The 18,807-nt window shown below is 39.9% G+C and overlaps 2 protein-coding genes across 4 annotated transcripts; both read right to left on the minus strand.

The window, feature by feature from the left end:
- Window positions 1-384: 384 nt before the first annotated feature.
- Window positions 385-10,385, minus strand: LOC117782284 (monocarboxylate transporter 13). 2 transcript variants are annotated; one of them, XM_034619354.1, is made up of 5 exons: window positions 10,000-10,385; window positions 4,269-4,371; window positions 2,502-2,729; window positions 2,314-2,440; window positions 385-2,034 (listed from the first exon to the last, which is right to left on the minus strand). In XM_034619354.1, exons 2-5 carry the CDS (start codon window positions 4,366-4,368, stop codon window positions 507-509), a joined length of 1,983 nt encoding a protein of 660 aa, XP_034475245.1. In that variant the 5' UTR covers window positions 4,369-4,371; window positions 10,000-10,385; the 3' UTR covers window positions 385-506. The 2 variants fall into 2 exon arrangements, with proteins under 2 accessions (XP_034475245.1, XP_034475246.1); XM_034619355.1 differs by lacking the exon at window positions 10,000-10,385 and adding an exon at window positions 8,176-8,192.
- A 384-nt stretch (window positions 10,386-10,769) lies between these two features.
- Window positions 10,770-18,680, minus strand: LOC117782283 (protein lev-9). Of its 2 annotated transcripts, XM_034619352.1 has the most exons (16): window positions 18,455-18,680; window positions 17,734-18,051; window positions 17,490-17,669; window positions 17,162-17,353; window positions 16,660-16,836; window positions 15,361-15,543; window positions 14,513-15,303; window positions 14,238-14,448; window positions 13,277-14,178; window positions 13,098-13,205; window positions 12,725-13,044; window positions 12,527-12,669; window positions 12,362-12,476; window positions 12,184-12,302; window positions 11,970-12,129; window positions 10,770-11,891 (listed from the first exon to the last, which is right to left on the minus strand). In XM_034619352.1, exons 1-16 carry the CDS (start codon window positions 18,504-18,506, stop codon window positions 10,961-10,963), a joined length of 4,902 nt encoding a protein of 1,633 aa, XP_034475243.1. In that variant the 5' UTR covers window positions 18,507-18,680; the 3' UTR covers window positions 10,770-10,960. The 2 variants fall into 2 exon arrangements, with proteins under 2 accessions (XP_034475243.1, XP_034475244.1); XM_034619353.1 differs by lacking the exons at window positions 10,770-11,891; window positions 11,970-12,129; window positions 12,184-12,302; ... (6 more) ...; window positions 14,513-15,303; window positions 15,361-15,543 and adding an exon at window positions 16,358-16,584.
- Window positions 18,681-18,807: the final 127 nt, after the last annotated feature.

Below are 18,807 nucleotides of genomic sequence, written 5' to 3' on the forward strand. Positions count from 1 at the left end.
ATTCCACCAACTCCAGCTCCATATTTAATAATAAAACGCAAGACGTAATTTTTTTTTTTATAATTTTTAGTTTTTACTGCTTTTTTTTAGTTTTTTGTTTTCTTTAGCATATTTATAGAAAAAATATTTTTCATTTCTTAAGTTTTTCACTTCTACACACACTTTTCATTTGTTATTGGCTTAAGCTATAAATTGATTTTAAGTAAACAATAAATTGTAATAATTATACAATATAATAATTAAGACTTAACAGTTAGACAAAAAAAGCTGATGGAAGAAACAAATTAACAATTTCCAAAATTTCCAATGCCATTTTAGGTCTACCTTCATCTACGTCTTCATTATAATCCCCCGTCCAATTTTCTTGCACATTCCTTTATTCTCTTCGTTCTGTTTCTCATTCGGCTACTGCATTCTTCTCTTCCTCCGCTCCATTTTCAATGATTTCCTCCTTTGTACGCATTTAAAGCCTTACAACTAAGTGTAATTGTACGTGGGTTTGTGGCTTAATAGCCATCGACAGCTTCCTCGTCCAGTTGGGCCTCCAACTTCTCCTCCTCTTTGGCTTTGCGTCGCTCAATCCAGGGCATAAACGCCCATAAGCTGGCGCCGGCGAGCAGCGTCAATCCAAGGGCATGGAACAGTGGATTGTAGTCTTTGACCATTTCGGTCCAGTAATTACAAAGTGGCGGACCCACTAGCTGAAGAATGCCATTGACAAACAGGCTGATGCCATAGGATGAAGTAAGACGTTCCGTGCCCAGCATATCGGCCATAATGACGGCCGTAATACCCACATAAATGCCAGAGGCGAGTCCAAAGAGGGAACACCAAAAGCAGACGCTACCATAGCTATAGGCAAACGGAAGCAGGGCCAATGAAATGCCGGAAACTGTCAAGCCGCCCACAAAGTACCACGTCTTGGGTATGAATCCCATGTCCGACAGCGCTGATCCGCCAATGCGTCCAATTAGATCCGTTGCGGAGACCACAGATAACAAATAAGCGGACAAGGATTTGTCAAAAGATCTGGCGAGTCCAAAGCTGGGCAGCAGGATGATGAAATTTGTATAGCTGATTGCATTAGTTGAGTTCGAGATGAGTATGACCAAGTACATGGGATCCTTCAGCAGACTTAGATCAAAGAATTTACTACGCTGACTTGGCTCCTCTTTGCCACCCTTTGTATCATCCGCTCGAGCGGCAGCCGGAGCAGCTGAATCATTTGACGCTGCGGCGCTGCCAGCGGAACGAAGCGACAGATGAGAGGAGAACTCCTTGGGCTGGAAGGACAACGTGCTGCCATGATACGGTGTGCTGATGTACAAAAAGCTACTGGTCGATGGCGATCGCTTGGACAGACGATTCCGAGAGCTATTCCTTAGCGTGAGCTTGTTGGAACTGGACCTGCCCTCGGGCACGGCGTACAGCGACGTTTGCGAGTTCAGTTGACCAGGAGTGAAGGTTTGATTGCGCTGAGGCAGACGCACTGGAGTGCTAATCTTTCTGACACGTGGCTGGAACTCGTCTCCCGGCTTGGCATAGCTCTGGACAACAGCTGCCGAGGCGCTGCGCACAAACTGCTGCTTGTCATCCGCATCATCGGGCAGATAAAGTGGCGATGGTGGCGAATTAAATGGCAGCAATTGCTTCTCAACGGTCTGCTCCTGATTCTGTGCCGTCTCATCCACATTCTCGAATTTCATCACAATGCCAACGTCCTCCTCCTCGGGAATATCATCGAGTGCCTGACGAGCACGCGGCACACGCACCATATGCTGTTCCACGGGCTCGTAGAACAGTGCACCCACTAGCACATTCAATGTAATGCCACCCATGATGAGGCACGATCCGCGATAACCATATGCCTCCAGTAGCCAACGCAGCACAGGCGGCAATATAATCGAGCCGAGGGCACTGCCCGAAATACAGAGGCCATTGGCCAATCCTCGCAGCTTCACAAAATACGAGGTGACAATATACACAGTGGGGGGAAAGGAAAGTCCCGCTCCAATGCCGACAAGTACGCCATAACTGCAATAGAAAGAAAGGCATTTGTTTAAGTCTTAAGAATATTTAAATATTATATATATATATACGAGTACAATTAAAATCAAGTTAAACTGGCAAATCGGTCATTGGACGTAATCGGAAACGGGTTCCAAAAGTTACTTTATTCCTTTCTTTTTTAGAGCCAGACGCACAAGCAGAGATCAAAATTTTTTTAAATTTTTAGTACTCCCAGAATTAATTGCTTATTTTTATTAAATGATAGACTTAAAGTTGTCCACTTTTTTTTTTTTAGGTACCTACCTGATGTACAAATATCCAACAGATGATGCCCAAAATGATAATACCATGCCCAGAGATGCAGAGACGGCGCCTATCAGCGTTACCGTACGGTAAGAATACTTAACTGAAAGAATACTCGAAACAGGACCTAAGAAAAAACATCACATTAGTTAGATCACAGTAGAGATCTTTTAAACCCAAACACTTACCCAATGAGCTATACAGAAAGTAACATAACGCCGGTATCCAAGATGATTTCGTTTGCGAGACTTCGAAAGCTTCCGTAAACTCAATAAATAATACACCGAAACTTTTGATGGTGCCGGGGATGAGTATGTTGGTCAGACAGGCGCCAAAGAGAACTAACCAACCCCAGCCTCCATCGGGTGGTACCAAATCATATTCGCAGCTATCATCCTTTTTATTCAGCAGGCTAACTGTAAATATAAAGATAATAACGATTGTTTGGTTAAGAAATTGAAGAAATTTAATAAGAATTGAGATCCCTGAAGAGTCCTCTATTCCATTTTCGACTGATAGTTCGTGTGACAGCATTATGAATAAGTAGTCCGATTTTAAGCATATTTTTTCTGGATATGTAAGACAATGTCAGATACACTATTTGTGTATTTTGTTAAAAGATCTCAAGAAGAACAAAGTTTTTCACATTAAATGTTGATTTCAGTACGATCTTTCCTATGACATCTATACGTTATAGTAGTCCGATTTAAATCAATATTTTAAGACAATATTAAATGTCTGGAATATCTCTAAAGACAACGAAGTTTTTTATACCAAATGATATAAATTATCCGATCCGTCTGTTTCTGACATGTTCTTGTATTGTCTGCGGCAATAAGACAACCCTGTACCAATTTTCCTCAAGATAGCTTAAAATCATAGAGATCAGTTTGCATAGAAACACACGGACATGTCTGTATCAAATCAGTTACGAAATATATATAGGTATTCTTACATATACTTAAGAGGTCTAACACTCCTCTATTAATGATGACACGCTTCTAGACAAAATTATAACACCTTTTACTACCCATAATAAACCAAATAAATAACATTTGTTTACCAGACGATATCGTACTTTCATTATAGATCCAAGAGATTCCCCCTTTTTAAGTGTCTTACAAGTGTCACTGCCTTATTTTTTGTTTTCAAGTGTCTGACGCTTTTGGGTCTTTGTAGTCTAAACCAGAATAATGCATATCTTATCTGGAAATGTCGGGACTACAGCGATCAATCGGTTATTACGTGGCTCGCGTGTTTTATACTCTTTGCTCCATTTTGGTGGCTGCCCACAAATGCGAAACTGATAGCGCCACCGTACTATAAAAAATGTGTATATATTTGTACACTATACAAAGTCGGCTAAGCCGGCAAAAACGTGTCACGACTACGAATGGATGGATGAACTGCGTCGACGTCAAAGATACGCATTTCGAGGCCTCGTGTTATTTGTATAACGATTTCGATTGTCAGAGTCCGTCAAATGATTAACTTTGATATGTGCAATCTAAGTACAAGTTTGGATGATTCAATATGTGTAGGGGGAGTAGCAATGTATACTTTGATATAGGGTACCCGCATTATATTTACTATTTATTATGTTTTCCCGAAACTTTCTATTTTTATAGTTCAAACACAAACGTGACTGTACCAGCTGCAATATACTACATTGTTGTTGTGGCTTTTTCTTTTGAGTCATAAAAGAAAATATTTATCATTCTTAAGGGTATAGGGTTTATTTAAATGTCCATGACAAGTTGTTGATATGATCGATTGAGGTTATGTGTTCATTTATTTGTCGCTGATCAATCAAAATTACAAATATTCCTAGTACTTAGCGTAGAATCTATCATCTAGAATCTAGATATACTATTGATACGTCATTCAATAAATGATTGTTATTGTCGTTGTTATTGTTATTATTGTTGTTATTGATGCAAATATCGATTACTGACCTGTTTTATCACTATTTTCTTTTGTTGATCCATTTAATTTATGCTCTTTGTTGTTTGCTTTATTTGCATTTTGTGTACTTAAAACTTTTTCCTTATGCATGGTCTGTAAGAAGAAGAGAAATAGAGAAAGAGAGAGAGAGAGTGAGAAAACAGAAATAAATATATGTGATTTTTGTTTTCCTGATGTGTATATATTATATGAAGGGGCTGAGGGGCAAATAGAGACAGCAAAGGGATTGCAGCAGGCCTAGATAAAACGAGGGATGCAATTCGCATTAAAAGAAAAGAGATGAGAACAGGAAATGGAAGATCGTAAAACAACGCATATACAGTACGTGAAAAAAGTTTTTCGACAACATTAAAAATTTACACAATTTCTCCTGCAAAAAATGTGTATTTTTAAGTATTTTTAAATTCACATATTATTACAAAAAAAAAAAAACTTAATGTGCATTTTTATTTTGTCCAAACACTTTCTTGTATAACTGTTTATACATATGTACAAAGGCAAGCTATATTTGGCATATGAGTAAATAAATATATGTATATATGTGTGGTTACAACAGCTGGATGAGCGTGTTATTTATTATTTATGGCGTCTAATCTCGGTTTATGGCTAGGCAAATAGTAATTGCATGCTAAATGACAAAACATGTTTCGTCATTAAATCCGTCTCCGACTCCGGCACAATTAGAATCGGGAATCCATCCGGCAGCTGCTGATAAACGCTAGAGTACAAATTTCAATTTGATTCGAGGTCTGTAAACTTGAACACAGTTGCTCAAATAATTGTTTTGACAAATAAAAAACTTTTCATACTGGTTTTTATTATTAAAAAAAGTTTAGTTCTTTGTATATCTCTTTTTATTTATTTTAAATCAGAAAAAAATATAACAATAATAAATTATTAACTTTTTTTTGTTAATACAATTGCCTGACTAACTGTATGTGTACAAACAAGCACACAAACATATACAAGCATACTTATAGACCGAAAAAAACAGCAAAATATTATTGTGGCGTGATCCCAACCTCCTCCCCCCTTTTCGAATGTCAACCCACTCGACTCGACTACAAACAAAGCACAGAAATTGCTCCATGTCATAAGTTTCCACATCACGCGGATGATTCATCCATTTGTGTTGATCACTATGATACTTTGTGCTACGTCAAGGATCATGCGAGAGATATAACATAAATGTTTTCCCCTCCCCAAACCTCACACTACTGTGTTAATATTTTGTCTTCCTCTTCTCGCTTTTGTCGCTACTAATGATGAAAATTTTTCAGCTGGGGCCTACTTATGACGTCATGGGAGCCAACTAGATATATGTAGATATATATTCGCGAAATGAAAGCAAAACAAAACAAAAACATAATTCACAATTATTCAGGGGGACTTTTATGCGCTGTAGTCCATTATTGGGTATATTGCCTATATGAAAATGCGAAAAACAACAAATGCTACATAATTTAAACAATGTCAGGTGAAGATCAAGCAGCTTAGACTCTTTCCAACTATAATATAAATCGAATGTAATCGATAAAAATTCATACTAATTTGTTTTATTCATAAAGTCTGTAGGTCATGTTATAGCTGAGATTTCTCACCAAATACTCAGTTAATTCATTGTTTATTGTCTGGGACATAACATATACTAAGTAAACAAAAAAACAAACATATGTTTTTTGTGGAAATGCCAAGTCATTTGGAACTTTCAGAGTGTATTATGATGGTTGTTTTGCTTTTATTGAATTGTGAATTGAGAACAACGCCATCAGATCGTTTGTTGCCCCCATAGATTGAAGGTCGATTCCTGGGAAGTTATTAAACAGAATTTGATCAAAACAATGTTACAAATTCAAATTCAATTGGCGCCTCAAATTGAAACGTATTGACTACAATTACTATATGTATAAAAAAAAACGAACACGAGGTCTACGTTTCAGTTATTGTTATTGTTGTTAAGCTAGTTTCTTGATTGTGACTGCCATATGGGCGGCGTTCACGCCCAGTGAATCGCGTTGATCATTTAGAGCAGAGCTCAATTGATCAAATCATTTCGATTGCTTTTGTACAGTTCGTAAAGTAATTGATCTGACAAAATAAAAAATTTCCACATTTAATTTGATAGTTTTTTGTTGTTTTTCTAGTTTTTTGATAAGTAAAAAACGAAATAATGAGATCCCTTTGATTTAACCATTTCTAAATAATAATAAAACTGAATGAATTTAAATGAATTTTTTTTCTTTGTCAAAACAATAATTTAACTAACTGTACACACGCACATTAATCAGAACACAGAAAATGTAACAGACAAATGTTACATTTAACAGCAAGGGCGGCTGTTATTCATTTTATAACTAAGCCTTGCTTAGAACTGAACTTTCATTTTAGAATCGCTATTTACTTCAAATTGCGATCAGCAAGCGAACGTCGATATTGATAAGTTGTTAACTATTGTATGTTTGCGTGTCTATTAATTAATTCAAGTAAAAAATTGTTTGCACACATCGCTCGACGGCCATAAATCACTTAGAAAATATTTAAACTTGTGAGAAATACAACAGCTGTGCTTTTTTACTTGCGCTGTGGTTCACCTCCAATTCGAAGGCTCCCATTCATAATTCAATGAGTGATTAGAGACACGTTTAAGCCTTTACAAAAGTCAAATAACTATCGAAAGCTAAAAAATACATGAAAAATTGTAAAAAGCACTGTTATTTTTACCCGTTAAATTTTCAACACGCGCCTTGTCGAAGATGAACAGAGCAAATGTTACGCCTCAATTACGTGTTGCTAATTGCTGATAAAAAGAATCACACACACATAAGCATTTAGCCACATTGTAGTTTATATGTTTAAGTTTTCATGATGTGTATAGTAGGCAGCACACTTTTGCCACATTCAGTCGCAGTTGGGCCTCGTCAAAACAATAATAAATGCAGATAAGAAACATTCCCTTCTAACTCTTTCTCTCTCTCTAACTGTCAATGCAGTTGGGCTATGAGATAAGCAAACGAGTTAACAGATAAAAGCTGCGTCGACGCAGTTCATACATAGATAAAGTAATAAATGCATATCTACAAATATTTTTGTTTGCTTCCATTTCTGGGTTGTCATTAAAATTCCAAGAAGGTTCATTAAATGCTACTTATAAAGGCATTAAGGGGGTTTTAACACTGTTGAGACAGGTCAAAAATGACAGCTGTGATTTGAACCATATGTATGCTTGCATGTGTGTGTGTGTGTGTACGATTCGAATTAAATGCAGGTAGAGAACGAACGCTCAGACAAAGGCGCAGACATGGCGACGACAATGAGTCGGCATTGCCTTTTGTCTACTAGCAAATAAACAAGTGTGTGGGCAAATAACACGTAAATAGTAGGAAATGCAGTACATCCACTGTTATCGATAGCATTGTCGATAACGTAGTTAAATATGTTTAGTGCAATGAAAACATCGAATTGTTGACTCATCGGGAAAAATCCAAAATATTAATCGATTTGAATACAACAATTTTTATTACAATTTTAAAAAGAATATAGAAAGTAGCTGTTAAATTTGGAATTATTATTTCTATACAATTTTTTGCTTTACATCACAGACAAATTACTAAATAAAATGAATGAGATCAATTTTTTATGATTATCTATTAATTGATTGATTCATTGCCAAATTAAAACAAAACATACAGGATTGTTCCGAATTTCACTTCCAATTTTAAAGGATTTCATAAAAAGTATTTTGTCAGGTTGCATTTAGGCTAGGTATAAAAATGATATTTTTTCACTTTATTAGACTTAAATGTACCAACTCAAAGTGAATTCAATACGTAAAATGTTTGAAAAATGAAATTAGACAAATCGTCGCTTCATCAATGTATTTTTACATCACTAGCTTACTTATGGATAACAGTGCGTTGGCCCCACGCCAACAGATGCTCCATCAACGCATGCAGAGCAGAACAGTAAACAAAGCAAAAGCTGATGCTGAAGAAAAATAAGAATCAAAGAACAAAAGACGCGACACGCCGACGCGATTGTGGCCAAAAAGAAGAAATGCGAAGTCAGTGCGCTGTGATTGATGACTACACCTCCTTACTCTCTTTCACTCTCTCCCTCCCTCTCTTTGTCAGTCTTTCTCGTGACAATGGATTCGCCTATCGATACCAACAGCATTTGTGTGCTTATCTAAAATCCGTAATCTCTGCGAGGCGTTATCGTCACCTTATACGTAAAATTACATCACTAATAGCGTTAAACAAAGTTTATTTATGAGCTTGATAACAACAATGACAACTTTTATTTAACTATGCCCCATTATTAGCATAAGTATTGCTTGTTGTGACCGCGCCCCAAAGTAAATATTAACGAGAAATACTTCTAGTAATAATTATTTTGACCAATAAACCAGATGTTGTACATGTTAATGACTTCTCGACGTGTAAATGCGTCATAACTGTATCGCTTAACAACAAATATAAATATAAATAAAGCTGAGCCAGCGTCTGGGCGTAAAATTTTAATATATGTTTATTTTAGTATATGTTAAGTTAGTTTTCCAAATTAATTTTTAACTGGTTGAAATAAGCTGTGACATTATTAATGGTTGATTTTTCAGCATTTAATTGTTGAATTTTTCTGGAAAATACTCAAAAAATAAATGAGTTCGTATTTAATAAGTTAAACAATTAGGCTACAAGCTGCGATTAAACCATTTTGATGTCTGTTTTAGTTTAGTTGATATAAATGATTACTAAACTTTCTAAGCGCTGTTTGAAATCAGCTGTGAGTCACTGTACGCATAAACTGATATTGTGTCTCAAGTCTTATACTTCTCCCTCTCCATTCTATCACTAATTTCTGCGAGCAGCTGCCGAAAACAATAACAATTTTAAAGATAGGGTCAAATGGCAACATTGACCCAATTTACTTACTACGCACTTTAATGCGCACAAAAAAAAGAAAGAAAAAATATAAAGAGCAAACAAGTATTTGTATTGAGATACGAATCAAGCAGGCAAACAACAGCAACAACAACAATAACATATTTAGCGGGCCCCCACTAACACACTGACATTTATGCTGCTGCTGCTGCCTGCGCGCCAACGACTCGTCGTCGACGCTGACGATACTGTTGCGCGCGTGTCGGGGCCTGCGTGCTTGAGACTTGCAGTAACAGTAACTGCCGTGAGCAGAGCAGTAAGAAGTAAGAGCAGCGCCAGAAAAAAACGTAACGTGGGGTGGCATTGACGACGACAGCAACAACAAGCTGAGCATGTCTATCACTGATATTTTTCCATCATAAATAAGGTAACGGTATAGCGTTGTTATCACGTCATTTTTGACGCCCACAAAAATTCAAACAGTGCAGCAGGAACAACAACAATACCGAAATGTTAAATAAACAGTGCAAAAATTCAAAGCAAATCACGAAACGCCACAAAAGCTTTTGTCACACTCTTGTGACTTTGCTTTTTGTGTTTTTGTTCTGCTTCCTCTTCATATTGTTGTTGTTGTAGTTCATCGCCCTTGAAGCGTTGGCTTCGGCTGCTGCCAAAAGGGGCCGGGGCCTGTGTAAGGGGTTGGGGCTTAGGCAAGGTAATGTTTTTTTTTGTGTGTGCTGCCTCTCACATACACATTATTGCGCATGTTGTTGTTGTTGTTGTTTTCGTATGCGTCAGCTGTTCTTTTTATGCATTTTTGTAATCTTTTCGAGAAACTTACCTTAAATTTAATTGTTTAGCTATTTAAATTCGTCCTGAGCAGGCGTTTCGCACAACAACAATACACTCTAGTACACACGCTCACTGTCACACTCGCAATCGCACACACATATACACATACACTGACGCACGTTTTTTGCACGTTTTGTAATGAATTATTTTTGTTGTGTTTTAATTGGTTTTTGGCTGTTACATGACATTGGGTCAGTTTGTTGTGGTATTGTTTGAATTAATTAATTAATGAAAATTAACTACACTATATACACAATTATAGACGTATTTTGTTCGAAATATATACAAAAACAAAACGCGAAAAACGAAAGGTTCCCGTCGTCTTTCACGCGCACACCACCCACACGACGTGCCACACTCTCAGACGTGGAAAAACAAATGAATGCACGTTCGCTCGCTTCTCTTGCCAAGAGAGCCGCTTTGATTCGGAGCGAACTGGTTCCCAATGAACGAGCTAGCGAGCAGCGCTCACTGTTAAACATTCATTCAAACAGCGAGCGATGTAAAATATAATAACACAGTTCATGAATATAAATTGTTTTTAAAATTATATAAATATAATTATTTTAACAAGAATTTCATGTATTTCTTGACATGTATACAGCTTAACGCCATATAAACATTTGCCAATGTTTACTGCACTGTTAAATAGCAGTTGGACTCAAATGACACTGCTAACCAGCTGTTATATACATTTAAACTGTTGGCTAACATAAGCAAGATCACTACTTTTGGCGGCAAATTCAAATTCTCTTTCTTTTGATTGAACATTTATTTATTAGTAAAATGACGTAGTAATACAGTTACAGTTACAGTTAAAATTGCAAGAATGTCACATGTATTAGCATACGTGTGTGTGTGTCAGTGTTTTGAATGTGCAGTAGTTAGTACATAAGATGTATAAGTATCACTTTGATTCTCAACTCGTTGTTATTAAAATCTTGGGTCGCTTAACCCATGGTTGCCAGATGCTTATTCGTGCCAACGGCGCCAGCGGGCGCATCGTTGGTAACACAAGTGGGTATGGCACTGGACCATTTACCATTTTTTTGGCATTTGAGAATTTTGGAGCCTCGAAGCTCCAAGCCGGCATCGCAGGTGAACGTAATGCTCTCACCGATGGCATAATAGAATTTGACGGAGGACATGCGACCGCTGATGGCGGTGCCAGGATACGAACATGCCTGGACACATTTGGGCAAACCGCCCGACCATCGTCCGTTATCCTGACAGGCAATTATTGGCTGACCTTGCATCATGTACTCCGGGTTGCAATTGAATTGGACCACATCGCCGGCACGATATGGTGCCGAGCCTTGGGCGTAACCGTTTTGCGGTGCACCGGGATTATCGCATTGCACTTCGACACAGGTGGGGAATGGTGTCGCCCATTCGCCCGTAGGCAAACAGATGGCCTCCGAAGGGCCGCGCAATCCGTAACCCGATGAGCAGGAGAATGCCGACCGACCGCCCACCTCACGTGACAGCACGGAGACGCGAGGTGAGCTAACATTATTAGGCATTAGCGGAATATCGCCGCACTCCACGCTCTCGCAAACCGGCAACAGTGCGCTCCAATTGCCACTGGGCAAGCAAAACAGCTCCGATGCGCCAAACAACGAGTTGCCATTCGAGCAGGACAACAGGACGCGTGTGCTCAGTTTCGTATCGTTCGTATTCACAATTAAGCCCCGACGTATCGGAATCTCCGGGCAATTAATCGCCTTCACCACCACCTCAACCGCATGTTCATGTCTCGCCGGTGTCATGCACGAATATGTTCCGGAATCCTCAGCCACAGCATCGAAGATACTCAAGCGATATTCCAATGTTGAATCACGTCCCTCATCCGCTTCTGTCACCCAGCCCTCGGTATAGTTCCTAGCATTCAAAAACAGTTAAGTAATAATTGTTAGATAATTAGACTGTGGATAACACATTTATCCGGACGCTACCCACTTGAAGGTATGACTGACATTCCATTTCGGATTGCCAAATCTTCGCATCCACAGACATTCCATGTGCACCGTTGATCCGGGATACACAATCAGCTTGCCATCGTTGCTCTGGGCAATGGGTCCATTTTTATGCCGGAATAGTATAGTGGGTGCCTTCTCCACTGAGATAAGTATAGTTTAGGTTTAGGATTGAATAAATATTCTCTGCTACCTACTCGCATAGTCATTTTCCTGATTGAGTCCCGAGCACACGGGCTTCGTATTCGTCCATTCCGAGTGTATGCAAGTCCTTTCATGACTTCCAGTCATCGAGAATTTCCCTATGTCCACGCATCTGTAATGGAAAGAATCTTATGGGTTAGTTACTGCACTCCAACTGCTGCTTTCACGCACCTGGATATGATGGTAGCACCCGGCGGAAAGTCCACAACATCTTCGCGTATTTCCAGATCATTATAGAAGCTCACCACATTGGCTTCGTTGTTCTTGAAGGAGCAGGTGCCATTTTCTGTAAGTTTCACATATAGATTATAACTCAGGATGACTCCTCCAACCTACCGCAGTTGTAGGAGCGTCCAATCCACTGTCCATTGTCACAGATGATGCGCCAGGTTTGACGATCTCCGGCTGCATTTGGAATGCAATTGAAAAAGATCTCAGTGCCGCTCTCATAAACACCATCGATCTCGCCGTCCACATTTCTAAAAGGATAAAGTAATGTAAGTGGATACTCCTCCACCTCCTAGTGCCATTTACTTGTAAACCAAGGCGCCATCTGTTAAACTGGGGTGTCCACACATCTTGTAGTCATCGTGTTCATCCGTATTGTTGTCATGATGGTTATTATTAATCTCGTCCAACTCATTGTGATCCATTTTGCTATGAGATGTGGGCGTGGGCGTGGCATGTTCCAGCTCCTGACGCGACTTGCGTAAGCCCGATTCACAGGGTATGCTGGGTGGAGTAAGCAGACCCTTGCGACAGGACATCTCTATGGGATTGGTATTAGTGGAGAGCTCACAACGTACGCTGACCGTGCTGCCGTGTCCAATGGTCAAGCCAGCACGATAACCACCCTAATCAGAAGTTGATTAATGATGTTTTTAAAGGGATTATTCGTTTAACTTGCCTCATAGATGACACCGGGTATATTGGGTAAGGTGCAGGAAACGGAGGTGCACTCGGAAAAGGCATTCACCGACCAGGAGCCATGGGCGCAACGCAATTGAGCGGATCCCTGAAAGACCAAAGAGAGAAATTGAATGGCTTACTCCGGATAACTTGTCAGCTTTAAAAACATCCATCTACCTGTATATTGAAGCCATCTAGGCATTCAAGCGTGATAAACTCATTGGATTGAATTTCCTCGTAAGTGGAGAGTGGTGTCAAGGAGGGTGTATCACTCAATTCCGTCGTATGCGGTTCCACCTTGTAGTACCGTCCATGTTCCACAGCTGGCACCAGACAGGGAGCGGACAAGCATTTGGGAATGTCTGGTTTCCAGATGCCGCGTATACATCTTGCCGTGGCATTCTCTCCCTTGATGTTTAGCTTAAATCCCGCATTGCATTCCAGTTGTAGCATAATTCCGACGGAATTCCTTCCGGGTGCCTTTCCCGGACGCACTGTGGTTATGTTTGCAAACGAATCCCAGTCGAGATCCTCGCAAGGACCACGCAATCTCTTGCCGCCCGAGGCTTTACTAGTCTCCCCACCATCACTGGTATCCAGTTCCGCATCTGGTAGCGTTGCCGCCGAGGGTGGAGAGGATCCAATGCTCGTGTTGCGTTTACGGCGACGTCGCCCAATTTGGGATTTCAACTGGTCGATAAGTTCACGTGTTGCATTCACGTAAGATTTCCGGGAAACTAAAGCTGGGGCCACATTCGAACTGTGCTCCATTTGCAGACGATTGTGATGAGTATCCAACACTGGCGCAGCAGTGACATGGAGTTCATTAATATTGCCATAGTGATTCACCTTACGCGTCATGACCAGTTCCGGATTGTTGTAGTGATTATACCAGTGTCCATCTTGAATTGGACTTGCCGTCGGCTTGTACAGGCGACTGTGTCCTAGGATCTTGCGCACATAACGATGATAACGCTCCTTGATCTTCTGATAGTACTTCGAGTAGGCCAAGTCAATGTCGGAAGGATTGGGATTAGATCCACGCTTAAAGCGTTGTCCTGAAGAGTCGGAAGGTATAGCTGTAACCAAATTGGATTATATAGTTGGGAAAAGTAACGCTACAGAATTTCCTGCTTACCTTCTGGCTGATAATACTGGTACTCTGTCAGCTGTCGTTGAAGTTGACGCTGTCGTCGCAGCAAATAAACAGAGCGCAGTTGTCGCAGCTCCAAGGAACGACGTCGTCTTCGTCGATTCCAGCGTAGACGCGGATGCTGGCCAAGCAGACACTGCGGCAGATCCAAAGGACGCCACTTGCCACCCACACAGGTAGCACCGGGAGGACCTACCTGCAAAGCGATGTCAAATTCAGGGATTAACAGCAGAAAATATAAGTTTTTTCATTAAACTTACCTCCAGCACGTAACCTTTGTCGCAGTCATACATAATCTGCTTGTTGTTGACAATCTTCTTGACATATGGACGATAATCGTAGAGTCCCATGTTGCCCACAAGCAACACCTTTCCGTTGGGTATGTAGCCGGGGAAGGAGCAGAAGACCTCATCGCATTTGGGCGTCTCACCGGTCCAGTTGCCAAACGAACACGTTAAGACATAATCATGTGGATCTGTGACATCTTTACCCTCGGGAGAGACCAATTTAAAGCCATCCTTACACTTAAATCTTGCCTTCATTCCGTGCTCCGTCTTGGGTGCCATAACCATGCCATGCTTCGGGGGCCGGGGCATATTCTTGCACCTGGCAGGCACACAACGTGGTATAATGCTCCAGGTGCCATTGTTGCACGTCGGGGGACTCAGTAGAGAGACCGGAAATTCATAGTTATCATCGCATTTCACCTCAAGAGCTGTGCCATGTTTCACCTTTTCCACACCGCCTACGATTTGAGTGGGCGATTGCGTTGTCGTCGTCGTCGGGGTAATAATCGTGGTGCCATTCTCATCTGTAGTTATCTCAATGGGGATTACGAAACCCTGTGATATGGTAGGGACCACACAGGGTGCCAGACACTCGGGTAAGGCATTACGCCATCTTCCATCAATCTGACAGACACTTGATCCCAGTCCGTTGATCAACATCTCCGGCTGACACCGAAAGATGATGCTAGCTCCCAATCCGGTGCCTGCTTCAATATTCTCAATCCAACCATTGTAGAGAACTCCCGGATGTCCGCAGTTAATCTCTGCAAGAATTTATTGTCTTAGATGCCATGATATTCTTTGATTCCCAGAGGACTTACCCTTGCAACTTGGAACTGTGCCACTCCACTTGGCACTGGCTCCACACCGACTGGAACTCTCTCCGACCAAAGTGTAGCCATAACGACACTCGTAACTGACCACAGAGTTGTATGCCAGGGTTGTATATGTGGCTTTGCCATTCTTCGGATTCTCTGGGGTCGGACAGACCACGGAGGTAACCACTAAGAAAAATGAATTTTTGCATGTATTGAAACTTTTTGTTTTAGACTGGGTTGCATATAGTTAAGATTAGTTGGTGTTAGGATAGAATGGTGTTAGGAAGAATACCTTACCTAAGTATAGTAGGTATAGGAATATGGTTTAAATGGGTTGGGTTATTAGCTTACGATGTTAAGTTGGGCTACAAAATTTTTGGCTGAAATGTTAGGGTATGAGTTAGGTTTTTTTCAGACAGGTTGGATTGGGGGTTCGGTTGAGTGGGGTTTGGATAGGCGAGGAAAAATTTTTGTTGAAATAGGACAAAGGTAGTGGGTCAGGTTAAAACAGGTAAGATTTTAATAGTTTCAATTTGACCAGTTAAGCCGAGGTCTGATAGAGTTCGGTTAGGTTATATGTTTAGCGAATTTGGTTGCTTGGGTTTGGCTAGGATAGATTAGAGATGAAAATTGACTAAGTTGTGTTTTGTTACGATAGGGGATATTAGATTATGTAAGGATTTGTTTTGTTGAACAAGGCTATTTTAGACAGATAAAATCGGTTTGGTTAAAATCTCTTGGGTTAGGACAGGTTTGGCTTTGACGAACGCCGTCGAATCCCTACGGCATACCGGAACCTATGCGTGGCTAAAGGTTACCACAAATCTTATTCTTGGAAGACTATTCAAAGCAACAGGACCGATCACCAAGAAATAAAACAACTGCAGGTTTCTTTTAGTATTTTCTTAAGATTTGTGGTAACTTTTATTTATTCAATTAACATTTTTATGCCAACAACAACAACTTTTGTATTTAATTTTAACAATATGTTGTAACATTGTTTGTTTTTTTTTTTTATATATGGGATATTTTATTTTTGGTTAGGTTAACGCTATCATTGAATGCAGAACGATTCTTAACAAATTTTGGATAGAAGGATTATTGAAACTTTTGGGCTATACTTCAATTCGATTTCAGTTTAGTTTAGTTTAAAAGTTAATTTAAGTTTCAAAATTAGTTTAGCTTAGGACAACGACGCTTGGGTTGTGGTTACATTTGCGCTATCCGCTTTGGGGGAGTGATAAATTATGAAGGCATAAATAAGTACGATAAAATATAAGATTAAATTATTATTATACTTACACACACAGGTGGGCAGTTCCTTGGGCGTCCAGGAACCATCCGATTGACAGTAGCGCTCATGTTTTCCCACCAGCTCGTAGCCGTTGCCACAGTTATAGGTTATCTTGCAGCCATAGGTATAACACTCGCCAGCGTGCCAGCCATAAGCCGGATCCGGAGGCTGTCCACAGGAGCGTGCTGTGGAGAAAGTAAATATTTATCAAAAGTAATTTAATCTTTCATATCAATTTTATTTTCATAAGTTTGTACGATATTATCTAAGTATTTCAAGCTCAAGTCTAACCACATCTTAAGATCCTGAAATCATATCCTTTCAATTTTTGTTTATTTTTACGATAATCTTCTAGATTTTGTTAGTTTCTTGCCTAGTTTTCCCAAAATTATTATAATTATTATTATAATGGTCTAATTTTGTCAAATTAATTAGATAACAGGTAGTTGAGAAAGTAGATATTTAAATGGTTTATGATGAGATCAAATTCTTTCAATAAACTTAACTTACGTTCGCATTGAATATCCGGTCCATACCAACTAGCCAGATTATCGATAGCCAAACATTTGGCACGTGGAAATCCATTGGTCACATATCCTGTATGGCAATGATATTGCACCGTTGAGTCCAAATCGAATGTCTCCTGCTCGGGTAATGCCGAATTTCTGGCATGCTCAATCTGTGGCGGCTTCAAGCAGTAGACTAAGCGTAAGAAAAATACATTAGGAAATTTTGCTTAAATTGGAATTATTTTCCTAGTATGCAACACTTCTCAGATAAGTTTACGTTTAGCTTAGATCTTTGGGATGACCTATTTAAACTATGTTTTTCAACTTACTGTTCTGTTTGCAGGCTGGCTCGGCACCTGCCCAATTGCCATCAGCCTGACAGAGGCGACTTTGTAATCCAACCACATGATAGCCATGCGGACAAGCGTAGGAAGCGCGAGCTCCAAAGTGACGTCCGCCGACGGTGACCTGACCCAAGCTGGGTTGCGCCAGCTCTGGACATTCGCGATCTATAAGTGAAAATAAATGATGAGTTATCCTTTCATTTAAAATAATAGGAGATTAGTAACTCACCTGGTTTGATGCAGGAATTGCCGCAGACACCGTCGCATAGACATTTCTTCTTCTTGCTCTTGCAATCCTCATCGGAGGAGCATTTCCTCAAACATTTCTGACCCAAAAGCGTGGCCTGCTCCTCATCCCGTGGACATTCAGTGGATGGTGAATTGCGTGGATTTTTATAAACTCTTCCATCATCATCCGACTCTAGAGAATCGTCGCCCTCATCCCAATCATCATCATCGTCATCCTGTTGCGGTATCTCCGTGGTGGTTTGTGCACCCGTCGCAATACTGGTCGTGGTTGTGGAGCTGGTGGTGGGAACTGACAATACTGTAAGGATAATAAAAGAAAATATGTAAGTCACAGAAAAATGTGTACGATGACAGCTGTGATGAGAGTAAACCCGATGTTTTGCCCTTTTGTTTTGATTCCCATCTTCGTATACAGGAAAACTTAGACTCTGGCTGATTTTGCCCCCAAAAACATTGACCCATTTTGTGTTGACGTCTATGCCACATGTCAGTCAGTTGGTCTGGGTGCCCAATCCAATCTGTAGTTGGGACCTGCGCATTGGCTAAATTCTTATATAACCAACAGCATATACATTTTTCAGTTAACAAAATTTTAGTTGAATACTTTCAGCGTTCAACAAATTTTCTCTTTCAATTTACTTATTAAACCTTTCTCATTATATCCATTATATTGTGAATTAGTTTTATCTTTAATTCTTTACCTTTATAGACAAGTATCGTCGTTACCAGAAACTGCAAAAGCAGGCGATTCATTTTGACTGCAGTTTTCCAATTTTGATTTTTCTTTATCTGCGTTTAGTTGATCAATTTATAAGTTTAATTCTGCTGCATTTTTAAGCAATTATATTAATTAATTTTAATCAGCTTGTAGCCAATTTCTTTGCGATTCTTGCTAATTGCAATCTGCACACTTTGGCGAATCAACACGAAATGCAGCCCAGCTGCTGAAAGTTTTGGTCCTTTCGCTCTCTTCCACAATCTCTGACAGTTGGAGAGAGTGCCAGCATCCGTCTGAATTTGTGTTTTGAGAGGCGCAAGGAGAATCAAATAATGG

This window comes from Drosophila innubila, assembly GCF_004354385.1.
Source record: "Drosophila innubila isolate TH190305 chromosome 2L unlocalized genomic scaffold, UK_Dinn_1.0 4_B_2L, whole genome shotgun sequence".
In the NCBI taxonomy this organism is placed as follows: Eukaryota; Metazoa; Arthropoda; class Insecta; order Diptera; family Drosophilidae; genus Drosophila; species Drosophila innubila.

Coding starts and splice junctions, on each gene's coding strand:
- LOC117782283 (XM_034619352.1), bottom strand. CDS start 18,506: ATGAATCGCCTGCTTTTGCAGTTTCTGGTAACGACGATACTTGTCTAT. Junction 14,449..14,512: donor ACAAAGGTTACGTGCTGGAG/GTAAGTTTAATG, acceptor ATCGCTTTGCAG/GTAGGTCCTCCCGGTGCTAC. Junction 12,303..12,361: donor GGTGCTACCATCATATCCAG/GTGCGTGAAAGC, acceptor TTTCCATTACAG/ATGCGTGGACATAGGGAAAT.
- LOC117782284 (XM_034619354.1), bottom strand. CDS start 4,368: ATGCATAAGGAAAAAGTTTTAAGTACACAAAATGCAAATAAAGCAAAC. Junction 2,441..2,501: donor CTTTCTGTATAGCTCATTGG/GTAAGTGTTTGG, acceptor GTTTTTTCTTAG/GTCCTGTTTCGAGTATTCTT. Junction 2,035..2,313: donor GTTGGATATTTGTACATCAG/GTAGGTACCTAA, acceptor TTTCTATTGCAG/TTATGGCGTACTTGTCGGCA.